Source organism: Clarias gariepinus, chromosome 2 (assembly GCF_024256425.1).
Source record: "Clarias gariepinus isolate MV-2021 ecotype Netherlands chromosome 2, CGAR_prim_01v2, whole genome shotgun sequence".
Taxonomy (NCBI): domain Eukaryota; kingdom Metazoa; phylum Chordata; class Actinopteri; order Siluriformes; family Clariidae; genus Clarias; species Clarias gariepinus.
In genome coordinates this window covers 31,388,787-31,410,443 of record NC_071101.1, presented here as the reverse complement: position 1 = coordinate 31,410,443, position 21,657 = coordinate 31,388,787, and the positions used below count along the sequence as shown (strand labels likewise).

At 35.6% G+C, this 21,657-nt stretch overlaps 1 protein-coding gene across 6 annotated transcripts in view; it reads left to right on the top strand.

The window, feature by feature from the left end:
* eps8l2 (EPS8 like 2) overlaps positions 1-21,392 on the top strand; it is a 30,466-nt gene extending 9,074 nt beyond the window's left edge. Inside the window, exons 1-21 of one of the 6 annotated variants that reach the window (XM_053512399.1) lie at positions 2,283-2,359; positions 2,773-2,817; positions 3,285-3,331; positions 9,942-10,006; positions 11,026-11,187; positions 12,369-12,518; positions 12,873-12,952; positions 13,828-13,937; positions 14,087-14,163; positions 14,335-14,461; positions 14,598-14,686; positions 15,190-15,264; positions 15,332-15,480; positions 16,928-17,066; positions 17,296-17,330; positions 18,918-19,023; positions 19,098-19,226; positions 19,312-19,393; positions 19,693-19,876; positions 20,010-20,142; positions 20,441-21,392. In XM_053512399.1, coding sequence (XP_053368374.1) covers positions 2,792-2,817; positions 3,285-3,331; positions 9,942-10,006; positions 11,026-11,187; positions 12,369-12,518; positions 12,873-12,952; positions 13,828-13,937; positions 14,087-14,163; positions 14,335-14,461; positions 14,598-14,686; positions 15,190-15,264; positions 15,332-15,480; positions 16,928-17,066; positions 17,296-17,330; positions 18,918-19,023; positions 19,098-19,226; positions 19,312-19,393; positions 19,693-19,876; positions 20,010-20,142; positions 20,441-20,515 — 2,040 coding nt within the window. In that variant the 5' untranslated portion in view covers positions 2,283-2,359; positions 2,773-2,791 and the 3' untranslated portion in view covers positions 20,516-21,392. Of the gene's footprint in view, positions 1-2,282; positions 2,360-2,772; positions 2,818-3,117; positions 3,332-9,116; positions 9,223-9,486; positions 9,551-9,941; positions 10,007-11,025; positions 11,188-12,368; positions 12,519-12,872; positions 12,953-13,827; positions 13,938-14,086; positions 14,164-14,334; positions 14,462-14,597; positions 14,687-15,189; positions 15,265-15,331; positions 15,481-16,927; positions 17,067-17,295; positions 17,331-18,917; positions 19,024-19,097; positions 19,227-19,311; positions 19,394-19,692; positions 19,877-20,009; positions 20,143-20,440 lie in introns of those variants that run through there. The other 5 variants (XM_053512398.1, XM_053512401.1, XM_053512400.1 and 2 more) reach the window with 5 other exon arrangements.
* Positions 21,393-21,657: the final 265 nt, after the last annotated feature.

Genomic DNA, 21,657 nt, shown 5'->3' with positions numbered 1-21,657 from the left:
TTAGTATAAGTCCTTTATTCTTCAAAACCTGCTGGATTCAGCTGTGTATAAAAAGTCAAAAAGACATCTGCAGTACTCTGGTGTCAGTTGTTTAGTCCATTCCTGCTTGATTGCTTCCTCAAGATGATTTACAGAATTTTTGACTGCTACTGCCTTTTTCATCATTGTCCACAAGTTTTCTATAAGGTTTAGGCATGATTCCCCTAGCCATAGGTTAGTTAATTAGCACAACTCTTCAGCCAGATAGGCTAGATCTAATTAATGAATCACATGTTTTGTGCATGGGGAGAAGAGTAATACAGTACATAGAATATGTTTTCTAATACCTTTAGCTACCACTGTTTGTTGGGTTAAACAGTTTTTAAATGGTTGTGTTTAAGTGCTTAGCAGTGTAGTAGGTGTTTAGGAAAATCAGAAAAAGGGGTATTAAAGTGTGTATTTATTGAACTAATGGTTCTCACAAAAGATAGTTCCCAGCTTTGATAATTGATTTAATGTGGATTTTAGCAGTGATTGTTTTATTTCTGGTTTCTTCCAACCTCACTTATTTAATTACTTACAATAACCTTAAAAAAAATGTTTGCAGCCTTATAATGTCATGACTGGGTGGTATAGGCTGTTGTTAATGACTGGAGACAGGACTAAGGCTAAAGACATGGCAATCAGCTAAACATGGCTATTAGCTAAACATGGTCATTCGCTAACCATGGCAGTCAGCTACACATTCATTGAGCTAAGCATGTCTTTAGTCTAACATGCACGTAGCTACACTTACCTTATAGCTAAACACAACACTAGGGACTCGGGACACAGAGGCTAGGCCTGGGAGACACACAGAGGCTAACTACTTACCTATTATCTAACAAACAACACAACATGACTCAAAACCAAATCAGCTCCACACACACTTAAACACACAAGACATAGCCTACATGCAAACACATTTAGCCTGCTGACATGCTTAGTAGTTATGGGTTAACATGAACTATAAAATAACAATATAAATTAAACAAAGAAAAACAACACACAAAACAAAATGCCCACATGACAGTACGTACAAATGTTCAATGCTCAACCCAGTTTCCCAGACTAATCAGCTCTTTATTGAAGATTTAACGACCTACCTCGGTTCTCCCGCATCACCTGACCGACGTGCCTTCTGGGAAACTGAGTCTGCAAAACAAAAACTACAAAGGACCCTCTAGTGGCGATTCCTTACAAATTATACCATAATAAACCAGACAATAGCCAACTGACACCACTACAATTTTTTTTTATGTGTTTGCACATCAACATAGCACATTTTTATCTGGCTAGAGCTTTAGCCTCAGCTAATGGGAAAACACCCCGTAACCTGATGCTTCCACCACCATGCTTCCCCTTTGGGTATAGTGTTCTTTGGTTGATTAGCTGTCTTGTTTATTTGCTTTAAACATACATATATCTTAAAAATATTCTGATAAATGCTAACTTTTGTTTCATCAGATCATAATGCAATGTACTACATGAGAAAGGGCTTCCTCATAATATTTCAACTGTAGCTACTTCAGTGTTCTTAGAGGTCTCTTGGCATTCTGGCTGATTCTTGTGTAAGTCTCTCTAAAATAATACATTTGCATTACATTTAGGCATTTAGCAGACACTCTTATCCAGAGAGACTTACAAATTACCTAAACGTTTCCGTCATTGGATAGAGTACCATAATACATTTGCAGATTGTCACTATACATCCATGCTTTGTAAGCTCTTCACTGTCTATAGGTTCAGTGGTCAGATACAGTAAAACCATGAGGTTGTTTAGAAAATATTACAAAAACATCCTTTAGGGGGTTAATTAAATAGGAGGTTTATAATTAATTTTGAACAAAAATTAGGGCATCTTCTGCCATGTGGAAGGGCCAGGCTCAATTACTAACCACTCCTCAAACGCACTGACTGATAGGGGTTTATGCCTAAACAATTGGAAATACTGTTTAGTTTTAACATATTGTTTTTTTTTTTCTTTAACATAAGTAGTTTTAGTAGTGGTCTCAAAATTATTGGCATTACAACATTTATTGATGCCTTTCCTGAACACAAAAACAGCTTAAAGACACTCACAACATGGCAGACACATGTGAAAGATCTTAAAACATAGATGCATGTCAGATCACAGCTTTTCAAATAAAAGTTTGCAGAGTTAAGCATAACTTTGAAATTGTATCAGTCATTTCCATTCTGATAACAATGTACTGTATATTCATCATCCAGGTTTTTGTATTACAATTTCATGGTATGATAAATAAATCTCCAAAAGATCCCTGGACCACCAGCAACTAATAAATCCCACTGCATCAGTGATCCACACATGTATTTTATGGTGGGGTTGGCAAATTGTTCTTGTGTGCAGTTCACTTTATTTGCCAAACATGCTGATGGTGTTTATTGACAAAACTTTAGATTTAGTTTTCGTCAGACCCAACAACACATGATCACAGTTATTGTTCCTCTGATGCTTGTGGAAGTACAGGCCTTATAATTTGTTGGTTGCAAGTCAAAGAATTAACAAATTACTTGATTGTTGTTTTAACATTTCATTTTAACATGTAACAGTCTTACAAGATATGACACATTTGAAATCATGCTGCAGAGCTATAATTACATCACTAATGAAAACTCTCTCATATCTTTTTTATGGGTCATATTGGTCTGTGAACACTGACATAAGTACCAAACTTATATGGTATGTAAATAACTGTATCTTCATTTTTCCCTTTTGTACTCTCTTTCCAGCTCATAAAACAGGAATTTCATGGAACCTCCAGTGAGACAGACTAAGTGAGTATGGCCTACATATAAACACACTGCAAATGATTTCCATGTACTAAATTGCTAACTAAGAGATGTTTGAACAGACGTGGCTATGCGTGTTCATGTCAGCTTATGTTAGTGCAAGTGACAGGGTCTCAGCAGACAGAGAGGCACTGTTAGGGAATGTTTGCTTTGCCATTCAAACTGAACTCTCTCTCTCTCTCTCTCTCTCTCTCTCTCTCTCTCACCTCCTCTTGCTTCCATATGCCCTGAGAACCTGTAGATAATCTTAGTCAGTCGTGCTCAGTGAAGCCACAGAACAGAAACCTCAACAAACAAAGCACTGTAGTCTTTACTTTTAAGAGTGTTAACAGACAAGCTAGTGCTGTAAAGGTGTATTTTTTGTGTAGTGAAAGTATTGTTTAGTTAAAAACAACTTGAATGATGAAGAGTAGACATCGTCCTCCATCATCTGCTGCTGCTTCTTTTTGCAGTGGGGTGGCCAGATCTGACAGCAGGATCAGCGCCAAAGCCCTGTTTGGTAAGTACACAATGTAAACCCACTTTTTGTTTGTTTCTATGTTTTGTTTTGTTTTTGTTGTTGTTTTGTAAAAATAATAAAGTGTATTCTTTACTGTCTATCTATTTTGCTTTTTTACTTATTTACAGTCGCAAAAAAAAAGTAACCATGTAATGCAGTTTTAAATTAGAAATGTATTATTAGTTTTAATTATTTTAAATAATTTGTAATTATTATTTAATCGTTCATTGGGCAAATACAGAAACTCAACCTAGCAACTGGATTGTTCACTACAACACTGAATTCATTGTATTCGTTGTAGTCCATGCTGACACAAATGTACACACTAGAAGCATTCTACCTTACATTGATTTGATTTCTTAATTAACATTTTCGTGCTAGTCTAATTTTAGCAAACATCTTGGAAATTAAAGGAATTTTATATTAACACATTGGTCCTGAGCATTATGTGCCTTTGTTCTGTGCTCATTTAATTAATTTGTATAAATTATTACAAAATATATGCCAAAAAAATCTAATTCTATTAAATTAACTTAAAATATCTTTGTTCTCAGCATTAAAAAAGCCTGTGAATTAATGCGTGCACATTACACCACAGAGAATCTCATCTACTATCTTCACTGAGATTGAGATTGCACCAACCTACAGTATAACAACAGACAATTGACATTTGCTAATCAAATGAACATGCCAGCAAAGTGAAAATTGCAGAACCGATACTAGGAATAATGCCAGCCTGTTTTTTTTTTTGTTTGTTTTTTTTTTGTTTGTTTTTTTTACGAAATTGAATTTTGGTCCACCTACATGACTTTCACAGAACATTGACAGTGTCATGTCAATTGATCTTAGTTCCTCCCACTAGAAAATCTTCCCTGTAAACTGCATTCCTGCATTGTCAATCATTTACCTAATTTGTTACAGAGAGTGAGAGAGAGAGAGAGAGAGAGAGAGAGAGGGAGAGAGAGAGAGAGAGAGAGAGAGTTTTTCTGTTTAAAGTTGCACAGTCCTGCACTGTCCCTATTTGGGTGTGTCTGGAATGAGTGTGTGGCTGGAAAAATGCATGCGTGTGTGCACAGTCATGTAAGGTGTATAAAAGAGGCTTTCAGAAAGAGCATGTTTAGAAGGAGTTGTCCATTTAGGGCGACTAAGGACAACGCAGCATTCTTTTTTTCTTTTTTTTTTGGTGGGGCTAATAAATGTTTCCAGTACATAAGATATGGGTCAGTGAATGATAAATCTACTGACTGGAAAAAAGGATGAAATTAATAGAGAGAGACAGAGAGAGAGAACAACATTGAACATTGTGTGTTTGTGTGTGACAGATGGTCACTGATACCTTACCAGCAGGTGTCCTATAAACCTATGGACATACCTGCATGTTTTTGTTTCTGGAATTACAGTACATACACTCATTATGATGAGCATCTAAAAATAGGTCTAATGTCTTACTTTATATGCATCACGACACAGTTCTGGGGTGACAAACTCTCGCCGGCTAGTTTGCTACTGTATATCTGCAGGTTCAAAAAAAAACTACTTTGTTTGTTATAAATCTGTAGGAATCATGCATTTTATTTTAGTATGCATTTGGGAAATCCTTTTTGTTTTGCTATGCAAAAGTTCAAACAGTCACTCAACCCTTGCAAGCCTGTTAACTGGCAATGCAAATTAAGTCACAGGCTTTTTTTTTACCTGCTCTATAGCTACTGGCTTATCTGTAAGCAAGCAGATCATGACACTTATGTTATTGCAGTGACAGTGCCCATGATTCCATAGACATTGACTCTAAATCCGATGTGTAACAAATGGCCATAACCTTAACATCCATTTTACACCTTGTAGGTCTCCCCTTCACCTTGTCCTCTTTTTCATTTTATTCATTTGTTTCCTTGTACACTCAAAAAAATAACTTGTTGAATGAACGTAATTAAATTATGGAAAGAATTTCCACCTGATTTAATGGCTTTCTTTCAACATTAAGCAATTTTGTTGGCCCAACTTAATGTTCTTAGGTTCAGTCAAATTAATTTTATTAGGTTCATTTAACTTATTTACTACAGCTGCGTCCAACATAATTTAATACTGTTAACATAAATGAATAGCGTTGGTACAACACATTTTTCAGTTGTAAATTAAGTTGATCCAACTCAAGTAAATTTAAATTTCAAGTCCTGGTCAACAGAATTCTGTGAAGGAAGGAAGCATAAGACAAACGGGATAAAACTGAGATTTTTATTTTACACCAGCAGCAACTTACAAATGAGGTCTCAATTTAGCTTTATTTTTTAGATTAAGCACGCGCATATAACCGTCGGTATTTTAAGTGTGATTAAAAATACAAGAAATAGCTTAAACCAAAATAACGTGACTAAACATCGCTAAACAGCAGGTGACATTTATGTTCAGTATTTCGTTTCTATTTAGAAAGATGGGAATTAATTCCTGCTTACCTTTTCCACTCGCCCGCCAAACGTTTGTCTTCTCGACACGCTGTGTTCTCTTCTCGCGAGAAGACATTGCGAGATATTTCCGGTTTTGCTATTTCCGGTTTTCATAGTGACAAGATCTCTTTGGTTTATCTCAACATGATTAAATCTAATACATGTTAAGTTGTTGAATTTCATGTAAATACAACATAATTTATTCATGTTTATCTTGGAAACATGAAATTATTATGTAGAAAACACATATTACATTTTAGTACATGTAACAGGTAGCCATGTTCATTTTTTTGAGTGTAGTTTTATGTAAATGTGTGTTTGCTTGTACCAATAATGTGTGACCATGTAGATTGTAGGCTGGCCATTGTAAGATGGTTTGAGACCGTGTGGTGGACGTGCCATATGGTGTTTATATTGGTCTGTGTCAGTTAACTGGAGATGGATGACTGTGTTAAACAGATGGTACTGTGTGTGTGCATGGGCACTTTATTTCCGATATCCAGCAGGCATTCTGTGGCAAGTTGGCATGGAAACTTCATTGCAGTCAATGCCTGTAACCCAATGCCTCAACAGGATCTGTCAGAACAGGTGTACTGGTCTTGTAACAAGATTTTCCCTGGATTATATACTCTAGGTAAAAAAATTTAAATATGACTAAATGTATTTATATTTTGGTAAAATCTTAAGGTTCTGAAGGAAAAGTGCAGAATATATATATATATATATATATATATATATATATATATATATATATATATATATATATATTCTAATAGACAAATTAGTCTTGAAGAAAATGCTATACTATACTTTGGAGATTCATGACCAAGTCACAGTGAAACGATCCAACAGGTTAGCACATTGTTTTTCCTAGGTAGTATGCTGTAAATCTCTAATTTTACATTAAATTATATAACAGACACTCAAAATTACTTGCACACCCACTCTTAAAAAAAGAAATGATGAAGTAGTGACAGCTGCTTTTGTAAGAGTGTCTGCTACAGTACCAAGTCTGTTTAATCAAGAGAGACTGGCAAAGGTGTTTTGAGTCTGGGCAGATATGTATAAATAGACATAGGCCAATACTCTGTACTCTGTAAGTAAGAACATGAACTTTAAATACCGTTGCAGTAAGAAGTAATATTGAACTTGCAATAAGTATTTTTTTCTGGGGAAGAACGATTGTACAATATACACAGAAAAACAAAGAAGAAGAAGTTTTAACTGATTTTTGGTTTTCCAACATTAGCATCTTATATTTGGTATTCTCACTTTTAGTAAGTGCTTTTGATAGCCATCACAAGCTTTTAGCAGAATTCCGGTTGAATATCTGATCACTCTTCTTGGCAGAATGGATAGTGTTCAAATAACTTTGTTGTTTCCTAGCATTGACACTACTAGGTTGACACTACAACATTGTCAACCTTTGATAGGGATGCGGTTTAAAAAGCTTAGTCTGCTTTATCCATTTCATAACAAACTTTGTGTGTTTTGTGTCATTGTCTTGTTAATACATAAAATTTTGTTCAAGTATCATCTAGCTGATTTGAGAATATGCTGAAGAATTCTGTGGTAGTCCTCCTTCTTCGTTATTCTACTTTGTCTTATGCACTAGTTCCACTGGCAGCCAAACAGCCTGAAAATGCCTCAGCTTTACTCCTCCAACATACTGTACCTCTTTATTTGATGGTGATGGAATACTTGGTTGACTGTACACAGTAACAATGGTGTGTTTTCTTTCCTTGGTTGTTCCTGACCATTCTTGGTTGTTCCGGACCAATTTTCTTTCAGCTGTTGTCTTCCAGATCTTGCCAGAAGTGGCTCCACGTCCCAATAACTTGTTTTTGCATACAGTATTCACAACTGATTTTCACATCTAGAGTTGTTTAGAAATGTCTCTGAGAGACATTCTTAACTTGTCTAACTCATGCTTCCATGCTCAGATCTGCACTGTGTTTCTTTAACTTTTCCATTTTACTGTGCTTGGTCACTCTAGTTGAAACAATCCTTTTTATATTGTCACAGATATCATCTATCTATCTATTAGCAAATGTATCCCCAACATGAACCTTTGCAGCCCTAGCCTGTTTACGCTCTAAATTATTTGTCACTTTCATTTAACCTATGCCTTGTCTTCTCATTTATGATCTCTTTATCATAACTATTACCATGATTTTTGGCTTATCGCCTATTTTTCTGCATTATTAATCATGGATATTGGACTCTTAGTCAGCAAATGTTTGAACTTTAATACAAAACTCTAAATGTGTGATATTACAACAAAAATGTTTAGAATTTATATGACAAAATATATTATAAAATATATTAAAACTACAGTATATTAGCTAGCTATAGTAAATGTACTGTATATGTAATCATAAAAATACTACTGCATTTCACACCTCCACTATGGCCAGGGTATGTTTAATTTTAGTGCGACCTCTGTGCCACCAAAATTACTCTTGTAGCTGTAATCATTTACTATAAATGTCAGTCATGTAAAAAAAAAAAAAAAAAAATCATGCGTACAGATTTACTTCCTTATAGTCAGTTACGGTAGATCCAGCTCAGCTGACAATGCACATTACTGTTTACCTGATATGAGAGAATCTTCTCTGTGATTATAGAGAAAGAGTAGATGGGAAGGGGTGTTTGTTTGATATAAGCTATAACGTAAGCATATGTTACCTATAAGCCAGCTGATGATAACATATGCTTATGTTAATGGCAATAATTATACTTGCTTCCTTAACCGGAGAGAAGCAGCTTTTGATTTGTTCAACCAATAGTATTCTTTTTAAAGATAGTAGGGTGAAACAATTATGAAAGAAAATATAATTCATATATTGAGCATCTGTAGTGTGTATAGGCTATGTAGGTTCACAAAGCCTGAGCAGTGAGGGTGTGAGTGTTCTAATTGTATGTAAATATAGCTTAAAGTGTAATTAAAGACCAAAAGGGTGAGCAAAATAAAGATTCCACAACAATACTTTATGTATGGTATGGACTTCTAAGTAAATTTTAAAAGGTTTTTTTTTTCCAAGAAATGTCTTTCCTGAGTATATTTATTTTTCTGAAACAACAATATGCAAATTTTGGCGTGTGGTCTGAGTGTCTGTGTGCGTGTGTGCGTACATGAGTGTTGCAGGTTGGGGTGGGGAGGGTTGTTATTGAGTGTGTGGGTGACATATTTTTTAAGTTTAATAAGATCTATGGCAAATGCAGTAAAGCAAACATAGATAACTCTAGATGATTGTAGAAGAGAAGGAAGCCAATACCTAATCTGAACAGATCATATAATATGCAGCCTTTGACCCTGATGTGAGTTGAAGTGTACTGTTGCCCGGCCAGTCCTTGTCAAAATGGAGGAAATGTTCAGACACATTATTGAGACCTAGGCTGCTAAGTGGAGTTTTTGCTGGAGAGTTGAAGTTGACTTCTGTTAGATGGGTAGGAGTTTTTATTATTTCAAGAATATGAACAAAATATTCATTTTCTAACAAAATATCAAAGTGGAATGGACAATCCGTGTAATAGGCGATGCATAGTTTTTAAAGTATTAGTATAATATTAGATTGCTTAATGCATTGATACTAATGTTGTAAGTTTATGTAGCTGAGTGTGAATTTACTACTATGTGTGATGAATGTTTTTGGTATTGAGAACAGCTTTGTGTTTGTTTTATCTGTTTGTGTGTACTCATGTTACTTGCAGCTTGTTTCCTTATTACTGTTTCGTGACTAGTCCGCACAAAATTACACCAAAATGTGGCATCGAGGTTAGTCTGTTGTCTCAGCGTTAATACAAACTATTTTTGTCGATTTCCATTTATTTACTAAGATGTTTAAAAGGTTATTAATCTATTTTATTTCCTAGTTAAAGAATGCAGATCACACAATAATGTTTTAAATAAAAACTTGGGTACTAGAAATGCAATCAATAAAAAGAAATATCTCTGTAGAACTTCCATACATGATCTTTAAGAAAACCTAAAATTGCTTAAGCTTTAAAATGACTCTTTAATTTGATAGCCATGGCATGTTGCACTTTTTGTTAGTACAGTTGATTTTATTGTATAGATGTATTATAACTGTTTGTTTACACTGCTATTCATAGTTAGTGCATCACAAACGTTCTTTTGTAACAACTGTTTTTATTTTTCATACCAGAACAGCGCAAGAAATACTCCAACTCAAATTTCATCATGCAAGAAACGTCTCAGTACCACGTCCAGGTAGGACAGCCACTCCCCTGTCCTTTCTTTTGTATTTTTATTCATTCATGCAATTCCCTTTCTATATCCTTCTTATACTAAGTATCTGTCTTGTCCCTTTTTTTTTAATTGAGGATTTAGTTGTAACGCTCACTGTCTTTTTAGTGATATACATACGTTTCGTTAATGTTTGAACACTGCAGGTTCTTTTGTCATATTGCAGTAAAACACTTACAGTACAGTAACTGACTTGCTAGACGAATGATCAAATGTGACTACACTGAATCACTCTATACTGTAGGTTTTATAAAGACTCATGCACTTTTGTAATGACTGGATTGGGCAACATAACTGATTCTTTGTCTAGGACTACAGTACATTGTTAACTGTAATGTGCATCCTGTTAAACAAGCACAATAGTAGGTTTCCAAGCAAACACTTACATTTTAACATCAGATCAGTGGTACTGGGATCTGTTCCATCTGAACTATTCCTGCTCTCTTTCTCTCTCTCCCTCTCTTTCTCTCTCCAACTTAACAAAGCAAAGTGCACAGAATATAAATGTGTGTGAAAGAGTATAGTATTGTAATGTTGTCTTGGCTGATTGAAGAAGCAGAAATAACAGGCAAACGATTTAAACAATGAGAAGGTGTGGCTATTGCCATGACACCAGTAATAAATATGTATGTCCAAACTTGCTTATGACAATGTGGTGGTTAAAATATAAAGCACAATACTAAACAGAATTAGTAGGTACACTTAGTCAAGGTTATTATTATAAAATTTTCCACTGTATTCTAGTATCCAGTGAACACAAACATGTGGAAGCTGTATTGTTTATCTTTCTTTATGTATAAGGTCAAGGTTTGGCAAGTTTGAGAATAGGCTTACTGTTTAGAAGATGGGGTTTAATTAATGTCACATGTGCTTTACAGCTTGCCGAAATTTAGAAATATTATGCTGAAGCTACTGTATGCTTGCATTAAGGGGGTGTTTTACATTGTTACATTTTACACTGTTGTACAATCTATGCTTTTTAGCATCTCTCCACATTTATAATGGACAAAGCTGAATCCATAGCGACAGTAGATGATGCAGTAAAGAAACTCATGCTCCTGGAGTCTAAAGGTAAAATCTGGACCCAAGAGATGCTGCTGCAAGTCAGTGACAAAGCCATTAAGCTCCTAGACTGCGACACAATGGTAAGCATGTTAAGGTTTTGTTGTTGTATGATGATAATGTTGTTGTACATGTGTATGTGTAAGGTGGGTATACAGCTACAGTATACAAAGGCTCAAATCTTTAACAATAAATAATCTAACTCTAACTCTGATGCAGTACTGCTGCTTTGCCCAAATGATTTCTCACTGCTGATTTCTGTCTACAACTAAATATGATTACACAAAGCTTTTCTTTATAATTAAAAGTAGTATTTCACTCATTATTCTTACTTTAGGAGTGGATAGAGACATGATGTGTTTATAGTGGCCTTGCTCTTTGACTCTGTGTTATTTCAGAGCTTAAAACACACTGCCCTTTACCCCTGCCAGTAACTGCCTAGATAACAGTTTTAATTTCCTCAAATATACAGTACAGTAGCCTGCCTTAGTTGCTAGTTTTACTGTAGATGTCACAGTAGAGTAAAATGACGTAGAGACTAGTAGTGAACAAAGAGAGCTAATGGTTATTCAGAATGAAAGCCCAGCATATTGTTTTCCTAAACATTTTATGTTGTTAGAATGTTGTTTTAAGGGCAATCACTACTTCCAAGTCGCTCTAGATAAGCAACTGCCAAATGCCCAAATGTAAATGTAAATGATGATTTTAACCATATAATCTTATATTTACTTGTGTTTTTAAATTGTCTAAAGTTAAAACCAGTATTAAGTATTAAGGTGTGTTAATGCCTAACCATAACAATCCATATGTGTTGTTGAACATGCGCTTTAAGATATAGCTCACCTTTTTCTGTTAAGGTTTTTGTGGCCATGAGAGTTAGGTCAGTCACTGATGTTGTACTGTAGGAAGCACTGGGGTTTAGTTGGTGTTCCAGTTCATTACATACATGGCAAAACATGTCATAGTGCATGGACATTTCTATATCATACAAACACTTGCTATGCAGTTCTGGAATTGAATCTTTGTGGCAACAGTTTGGTAAAGGAACATCAAGTGTCCACAACTTTTGACCATATAGTATATAAAAGTCTCACTATATTAAGGGCAAAATATACCTGGTTTATTTATTTAAATAAACTGGAATAATTACTGGAATTATATTTCTATATGCTCTTTCCCTTCCCTTTTTTTCCAAATGTAGAATGTTCCACATTCTTCCTATTTCTCGATACATTTCCCACAATTTTTATTTCCCCTTATACAGGATGAGCTGGAGAACTTTCCCCTCTCTACAGTCCATCATAGTCAGACGGTGTTAAATAAGACACGGTACCCTTCTGTCCTGCTGTTGGTCTGCCAGGACAGTGAGCAGCACCGACCAGACATTCATTTCTTCTGTTGTGACGAGGTGGAGGTGAGGCACACAAACACTCACAGTCTTCCATGTAAATTTAACGCTCCTTAGCCATAGCTTGTTTTTACCTTTGTGGTATTCATAAATTGAAACTTTGCCCATACATGAACTCTGCATGGTTCTGCAGTTTAAAAACATGAGCTCATCAACGTCTGTGTGTGTGTGTGTGTGTGTGTGTGTGTGTGTGTGTGTGTGTGTTATAAAGCTAGGTTTGATGGACATTTATTTATAACTCTATGTACTGATAGACATTTTAGACATCATCAACATAGCGACTTGAGAGAGCAGAATTCTATTAAGAGTGTATAAATTTATAATGCATAGTGCAATTAAAAATCCTATCAATCTCTTTAGGCAGAAATAGTCCATGCTGACATCGATAGTGCTTTAGGAGACAATAAAAATGGCAAGAAGATGAGACCTCAAACACTTAAGTAAGTACCAACCATAACTCCTACGCACAAAGTTTCCTTACATTAAATAAGTTTATTATGAATATAACAGCAACGACAGGAACTTAGGTATACACAGATCAGCCAATATTACCACCAAATAGCATTAATACATTAATACTTATTATCAATGAAATACAAGTGAACTAGTTGCAAGATCATTGGTACCCATGCCTGTGGAAACCAAAAGCCAGCCCTCGCTGCCAACATGCAACTCCAGCATGCAACTCAGCTCAGTGAAATAAGTCTGATAGAAATGACCCAGAACAACCAATGCACCTCAGTCCAACATGTAACGGCCTGGCAGGAAAAGAGCCCAAGGCCCATCATCTCCCCTGATCCCAATCCAACTGAACACCCATGGGACAGGCCAAGCATGCAAAGTATCCACTGTTAACGTCCTGGTGCCAGGGACCACAGCACAACTTTAGAGGTCTTATGGGGACAGAGCTGCCAGAGCTGCCACAGTGCCACAAGGGGAACCTACACAATATTAGGGCTGATACTAGTTAATTTTAAAACAATGACAAGAAGACTAAAACAGTTGCACTTTTTTACATTTTCGAAAGTAAGAAAGTAAGTTTAGAAAGTAAACAAAAGGCACTGTAGGTGTCTGTAACACGATGATAGTAAATAACACACAATGCTGTTTGCTTCACTTCCATGTATCCATTACATCCTTTATGTGCTAGTATTGAACAGGTACCAAAAGCCATACAAATGAAACCTTTTGTACTAGATCAATGCAGACCAATAAAATCGTATATTGAACCTGTTAAAATCTTAGTACCTGTTTCATACATATACCATAATCATAATGCTGATTCTAAACACACTGATAAAGTCTCTTGTTGTAGGGTCAATCAGGAAAAAATGAAGCGGCATCGGGAAACAATCATCCCGCCCTCAGAGTCAAAGGATTTTTTCCCTGAGAAAAAAGGACGCGTGGCAGCTATGGACATGCAAAGTGAGACATCCCTACACACATACAGTATCGGAGACATGCATTGCTACCCTGTATCCATTGCATGCTTTTTTTTAATGCACACCGTTCCATGTGTGTGTGTGTGTGTGTGTGTGTGTCTGTGTGTGTGTGTCTGTGTGTCTGTGTCACAGATGTAGAAAGACGAAGTTCAGTACAGCAGGACACAGAATCCCATGAGAAATTAGCCCAGCGCATTGAAAAGGAAGTGGTGAGTGACCTATCACTGAGTAACATCAATAGGAACACACACACACACACACACACACACACACACATACTGTATGCAAAGGGCTAAAAGCCACTTAGACATTGAGCACACCAGGATGAATGATGTAATTGCGATTACCTCTAATTGTGTGGGTGTGTGTTTGTTGTTTAGCAAATACTGAACTGTGCTCTGGACGACATCGAGATCTTTGTGGCCCGGCTGCAAAAGGCCGCCGAAGCCTTTGCCCAGCTTAACCAGCGTAATAAGGCCAGAAAAAATAAGAAAAAAGGACCAGCAGGTATTTACTATTCCTTGCCCCCTTTCAGGATTTCATCATCCTAGATACTCCTTGTTCTTCTTTCATGTTGTGTATAGTTAAGATTAATGGGCAATAGTGGTAATTATTCTTCCGATTCTTTATGGTTTATATCTAGAGGGGATGTTAACACTAAGAGCTAAACCCCCGTCTGAGGCAGAGTTCATTGACAGTATCCAGAAATTGAAGCTATCTTTCAATCTGTTGGTGAGTTTCATTATACTGTACAACCTGCTTTTATGTGGCACACCCTCAGACACAAACACATGTACAAGCTCTTTAAAAGTCCAAGTCAGTGCCTGGACTTGCTGCAAGTGACATAACAAAGAAGAAAAATCATAACACAATGGTTATATTTAAACACATGAAGTAGTCTAGTAAAATGTTTTACAGGAATTTATTCCTTTACTGACTCCACATCAGAACAACTTAGTAAACATTCTCTGTCATTTATAATGATGCTTAAAATAACAACAGCTTCAGTGTAGAATACATATACAGTACTGTACATATAATGGATCTAAACATTACCATGGCCAATGTACTGGGTGTGACTGGACAATATGACTTCAGTCCCGTACTCCATGTTTATTTATAAAACTACACCTAACTGTTGACTGAGTGTGGTCTTACCAAAAACATGAACTGATATGAACTAAATGTAACTGCACTAGTCATATGTGCTTGTTGACTTTGTGCTCCATCTACAGGCAAAACTGAAGAAGCACATTCAGAATCCTAATGCTGCAGAACTTATTCACTTTCTGTTTGGACCCCTTGAACTGGTAAGGACTGCAAACCAGTAAGCACTCTCAAATACATAGGCATCAGCTCATAATTGTGTTCTTGCAGATCTTGCAGAGCTGTGGGAGTCCTGACCTGCCTCGCTCAGTCATCTGCCCTCATCTGTCCCGGGACGCTGTGGATTTTCTGAGAGGACACCTGACTCCTAAAGAGATGACCCTTTTTGAACTGTTGGGAGATGGCTGGACAAGACCCAGGTAATAGTGTTACTGCTTGCAATATTCACCTAGAATGAATGTGTCGGTCTTGTTGGGGTTTGTTAGACTTAGAGCACTTCTTTGCATGCTTGTCAGATTGCAGTGCAACACAATAACCTAAATAAAGCTGATAATAAGCTGCATCAGGTACATTTGAGTGGAAAGGTCAGGGCATATTAGTGTAAGTGACACTTTACACCGTATTCAATTCTTATTAATATTAAAAAAAAAAAAAAAAAAAAATTCCAAGATTGTGGACACTATTGCTTATCACTCCCCTTATTAGTGTTAGAATCAGCCATTTTTAACTTTACGTAGTGAGTACTGTAGTTTAATGTCTTTCCTGTGTGAGCTTTGTAATACTTTCTTTAAGACTGTTCCAAAGTTTTTGGCATATTTAATGAAATGTGTAGCAAAAAATATAAAGAAACTTTTAAAACAATAATAAAGTAAAATATACATTACCAGTCAAAAGCTTGCTACTCTAATCTGAGGTGTGGCTAATTGTTGATTTCTGAGGCTGGTCCTGTAGGCTCTAGTCTGCACAGCAGAAGTAAGTTTTGATCTTGCTTTCCTGGGATGGTCTTTACGAAGCCAGTTTTATCATGGTGCTTGATGGATTTTACAAATATACTTGACAATACTATTCTTGCAAGAACCATTTCAAAACAGCTGACCTTTATATCTTGAAACAAATACTGATTGTTGTTGTTGTTGTTGTTGTTGTTGTTACTTCATTAACAAATTACATGTATGTTATTTCATAGTTTGGAAATCTCTAGTATTGTTCTATAATGTAGAACAATAAATCCAAACTTGTGTCCAAACTTTTGACTAGTGTGCCAAAACTTTTGACTGGTATTGTACACATGGAAAATGTATTACATAATTCTCAGTGAATGGTAATAAGCACACTTATACTTGCAAATACTTGCTTCTGTTTATGAAGGTATTACCAGAATGCCTTTTTATAATTTATTATCTATAAAGTGGCCTACATGTACATTTGTTCCTTATGTTACTTTTATGCTACTTAAATTTGTGATATGGAAATCTAAATAATAATAATAATAATAATAATAATAATAAAAATAACAGTAATAATGCATTTTTCCATGAGACTTAAACCATGAGACTTCTTCCATGAGACTTGGTTAAGCCCCAGGGTAAAGGCTAGTGGGTCACAATTATATAAGGGCAAGATTATAAGACAACAGTGTTTTAACAGAATAAAACCAGCATGGGAAGTTTTTTTTTTTTTTAACTAAACCTTTTTAGAGTGTGTACCCCTAAACATTTCTTTTTGACTTTCTTATTCTGTTCTCAGAATCACTGTCATGTATTTTTAGCCACCATTTTGTAAATGTTCTGTACATCTTTACCACAATGTAATATAGTCCTGCTCAATGAGTTATGAATTCCTCTTTCCGACTTCTTCATCACACAGAGCTGATTGGCCCAGGGAACACTGTGCTCCACTTTACATCCCACATTTCCGTAATGGCTGGGAGCCTCCAGTGGACCTGTTTCGCATGTCACCATGGGAAACAGAGGGCTCCGAGGTGTCCACAATGTCATCAGAAGAGGTGAGAATATAGAGAAAAATAGAGGGAGGAATTATAAAGAAAAGGGTCACTTTTTTTTATACATTTTTATGATTCTGAAATGTCAGAAACCAGAGATCACTTTGTTGTTAACTACAGTATTGCTACCTTTCTTTAAAAATTATATATATATATATATATATATATATATATATATATCCAATTTCACAATTTTGTCAGCAAACATTAGTTTTTTTTCCCTTTATTTCAGTTTTTTGGCTCACAATCATCACTGTCATCAAATGGGTAAGCTATGGCTTTTTAAAACATTATGATTAGTTATATTTTGTTAAATGTCAAAAAGATGTGTTAAATTATAATACAACCATCACAGCTGTGCTGATATCCAGCATAACACAACCTTGAGTGTGATATTGCTTTTATACTACAGTTCCACAAACACCATTTATTACCAACAGATTATGATTTGTTTGTTCATTCAACCAGTTATTTTACTCTGCCAACACATATTCTTCAGTAGCTAGTAAAACTAACCGCAACCGATGGACCTTGTGACTGTCAGTAAGCGACTGACAGTATAATTAACAGGGGTGAAAGTCCCGGTATTGAATCCCCAATAGCGTTAATTGTAAAGGTAGTGTGCTATGTGGGAGTACAATCACTAACCAAGTATAATCAGTACACTCCCACTTGTGTAATATTGTTTTTTGGCCATAAAAAATACTATTGTAATACTATAGTTTTTTCGACCTTACTTAATTACTATGTTAAATTACAAAAAAACACTATAGAATACAACAGTGTGTAATAACCTTATATAATAAATACAATAGCTGTGACCAAAAATTTTGCTGCTTCAGTGTTTTTTAGATCTTTCTGTCATGTTACCATGGTATACTAAAGTATAATTACAAGCATTTTATTGACATTCATATTATGTTTATGCAAAGAGTTGCTTCTTTTTCAGGACCTCTTCAATTCGCCCTGGCATGCTGACTGATCAGCATGGTACAGATGTGTTTGTACTGTACCATTCTTTGTTTTTTCTTAGGCAAAACTGTGAGTGCGCCCATTCCCTTTGCTGAGAAGCAACATCACACATAAATGGTCATAGGATTCTTTACTGTCGGCATAACACTAGAAATTTTGGGTCCATGGCCAGGAAACTCTCTAGACCTCAATCCTATTAAGGACTTGTGGTCAATGCTTAAGAGGCTGGTGGACAAAAAAAAAAACCCTACAAAGAACCCTAAATTGATAATGCAAAAATGATCTGCAATCTGTCAGGATGTGGCGCAGAAGTAGATTGACAGCATGCCAGGGTGAATTAGAGAGGTCTTGAAAATGTAGTGCCAACACTTTAAATATGTTGTTTGTTTGATCCTTGTATAAACTTAATGTAATTGTCAATAAAAGGCTTTGATACATATGAAATGCTTGTAATTATACTTACGTAAAGTAAACGCATAGTAAAATAAAACAAAAAGATCCAAAAACACTGAAGCAGCGGACTTTGTGAATATATATATATATATATATATATATATATATATATATATATATATATATTTGTATAGTATTTCACAGTGTTATTATAGAAAGTACTAATCATTTAGGTACTATATTATTTTTTTCCTATGGGTAGCTGTTTGTTTTTTCATTTGATTGTTTGTTTACAATAAACCATGCCTAAAATATACCACATATTAAATATTAATTTTACTAAAATAAAACACCTGTGGGTAAATACTGATTTATTACTTGATGGATGATTTAGGTTTTTGGACAGTATTGCACATCACCTAAATGTGAGACCATTTTGTAAATTCTTATATGGTGGTTGATTTAAAAAAATTCATTTAAACCATCCAGGTCCTTCACAGCAGCTTCCTCTGCCCGGAGATATGTCAAGGTTCTCTACAGCTTTGTGGCTCACAATGTCAATGAGCTCTCTGTCCTTCAGGATGAGATTTTGGAGGTGAGAATGCAAAATGATCAAGCCAGATTTAGTTGTGACAGAGCTGAGTTTTATTGATCCCATTTTTTATTAAGGTAATTGAAAGTGATAATCAGTGGTGGAGGTTAAGGAACAGGAGTGGACAAATGGGGTTAGTGCCCTCCAACACCCTAGCTGTCATAACACCAGAAGACCTTCGTAATATGGACCAAATGTACAACCAGGTAGAACACAATCTCAACTCACACATCAGCATCCACTCTGCTAGGAATCCTGTACACTTCTTACATGTTCTGGTTCTCTTTGTAGTCATTTGTAGGTTCATCACCATCAAGTCCTTTGGGCAGAGGAAACAGTTTTGAAAAACCAAGAACACCACGGGAGAAAGATTGTGAGTTTACCTAAATGACATTTATCATATCAATTTTTGTTTCAATGTTTAAATAGCCACTTTCAGACAGTAGTTTACTAATCCACTAATTGGAATTAACAGCAAGGTGAAAATTTTGCAGTTCACCAATCGTAAGTAGTGTGGTGAATGTATTAAACATAAACATTGTTCAATCAGAATTTTATTCTGTTAAGTTTACAGGTATGCAAAGTAAATGTGGTATAATCTGTGGTTGCCAGTTTATTGCAGCAGAGCCTTTACAGTATACAATATCTCCTTTCTCTTGCTTTCTCTCCTAGACCGCATTCAACAGATGGATGAAGTAAATGATGAGCTGTTAAAAAAGATCACCTCCAGTAAAAACCACCCGCCAGCACGCAACTTTAAAGTGGAGCGCCACTCTGTGCCTGCCGCTCCCCTCAAATTCGATTCATCTCCTTCTGAAGTCACTGCCTGGCTCAACACCAAGGAGTTTTCCAAGCCGTGAGTCAGTTTGCTTGTTAATTTGTCTTTAGTTAGTGTGTAAGTGATTTATGATAACAATGACTGTGTAAGTAAGCATCTGTTTGTTTGCATAAATCTGTATGTGAATATGTGTATGTGTAACTCTTTGCAGGACAGTAGATTGTTTGGGAATTCTGAGTGGTGCTCAGTTGTTTTCCCTGAATAAGGAAGAACTGAAGGCAGTATGTGGGCATGAAGGGGCACGTGTCTACAGTCAGCTCACTGTGCAAAAATCTCTACTAGAGGTTAGTTATAGCCACTTATAATGCAAAGCACCCACCTGATAACACAATGTATATGTGTTCAGTCTCAGTTTATAGTATACTGAAAACTCTAGTAGTAGTAATGTTGTTGGGTACTGCTCCCTAATGGACAGTCATTGTATAAACCATTATTGATTTATTGATTTATTGATTTTTTCATTTGTTCAGCTCTTAGTTTTACCCATTCGAAAAAGGCCAAAATGGTATCAGATTATCTCAGCACAATTCATCTCCTATCAGTGGCCCTTAAGTAAATACTTCTCTTTTATTTGTTTATTAGAAGAGTCAAGGAGATTCAGAGCTGCAGGAGATCATGAGAAAACAGCAGGAGAAAATCGCCTCTGCCTTCAAATGATTGTGCTCTCTTTAAAAAAATATTAATCAAATAATCAGCAATGCAGTATGGCTTCTGTAATAGTAATGACTGACAAAACCAATTCATTGAGAACTTCAAAAATTAATTCCAGAAATGCTTTTAAAAAACAACCCTGTTTTATCTTTACTGTTTCTCTTATCATATATTCATTAGCAATATGACCACATGCTTAGCTTGTAAACATTAAATTTGTCTACTATTTATTTTGTTTGTAGAAAGGCCCGTTTTAATTACTTCATACCATTTTTCCTAATTCTTCTTCATTAAAGGGAATTTGCTTCTGTATAAAAGGTGTACACAAGAGAATCCACATCAAATCCGTGATTAATTTTCTAGTGTTTTAAATGAATGTGTTCTGTCTGCATTTCATGTTCATTTAACAATGTTTAAATGCCATTTTAAATCTGGATATTTGTTTTGCAAAGGGTACTTATTTGTAAATGTACAGTTAATAATCCTGTCTGCTGATGCAATGTTCAAATGCTAATTTTTGTTATGAAGGATTATGCAGGCGTAGCACTGCTGCCTCACTGCTTCAGGGTCCCAGTTTTGATTACCGTCTGTGCAGCGTTTCCGATGTTCGTTCTATGTACTTCAGGTTCTCCAGTTTCATCACACCTCCCAAAAACATGCCAATGTGTTGAGTGGCTATGTTGAATTTCCCCTGGGTGTGAGTGAGTGTGCAAATATGTGTACATGGTGTTGCATTCAGGGTGTATTCCCTTCTTGTGCCCAGTATTCCCGGATCCACTCCGGATACTTCTGATCCACCCTGGCCATAATAAATACGTTCCTGAAGATGAATTAATAAATGTACATTGATGGAGGAAAATAATAAATTCACCTGACAAATTCATTATGTAATATATTTGTCTGTTTAATACACCATAACAGTTTTATGTCATGACTGCAGTCTTATATTAGTCTTAATTGGACTTTTTTCTGTTGGTAAAGTTTCAGCTAAGAAAAAATATATAGATAAAATATGGGTAAATATTATAAATTTATCATAAAAAATGAATAACATTTTTTTGTTTTGAGTCGTCCTTTTTTGTTTGTTTGAACAAAAAAAAAATCATAAAGGTAAAACTTGCAAAAGACCAGAAAACAGGCGTGGAAAA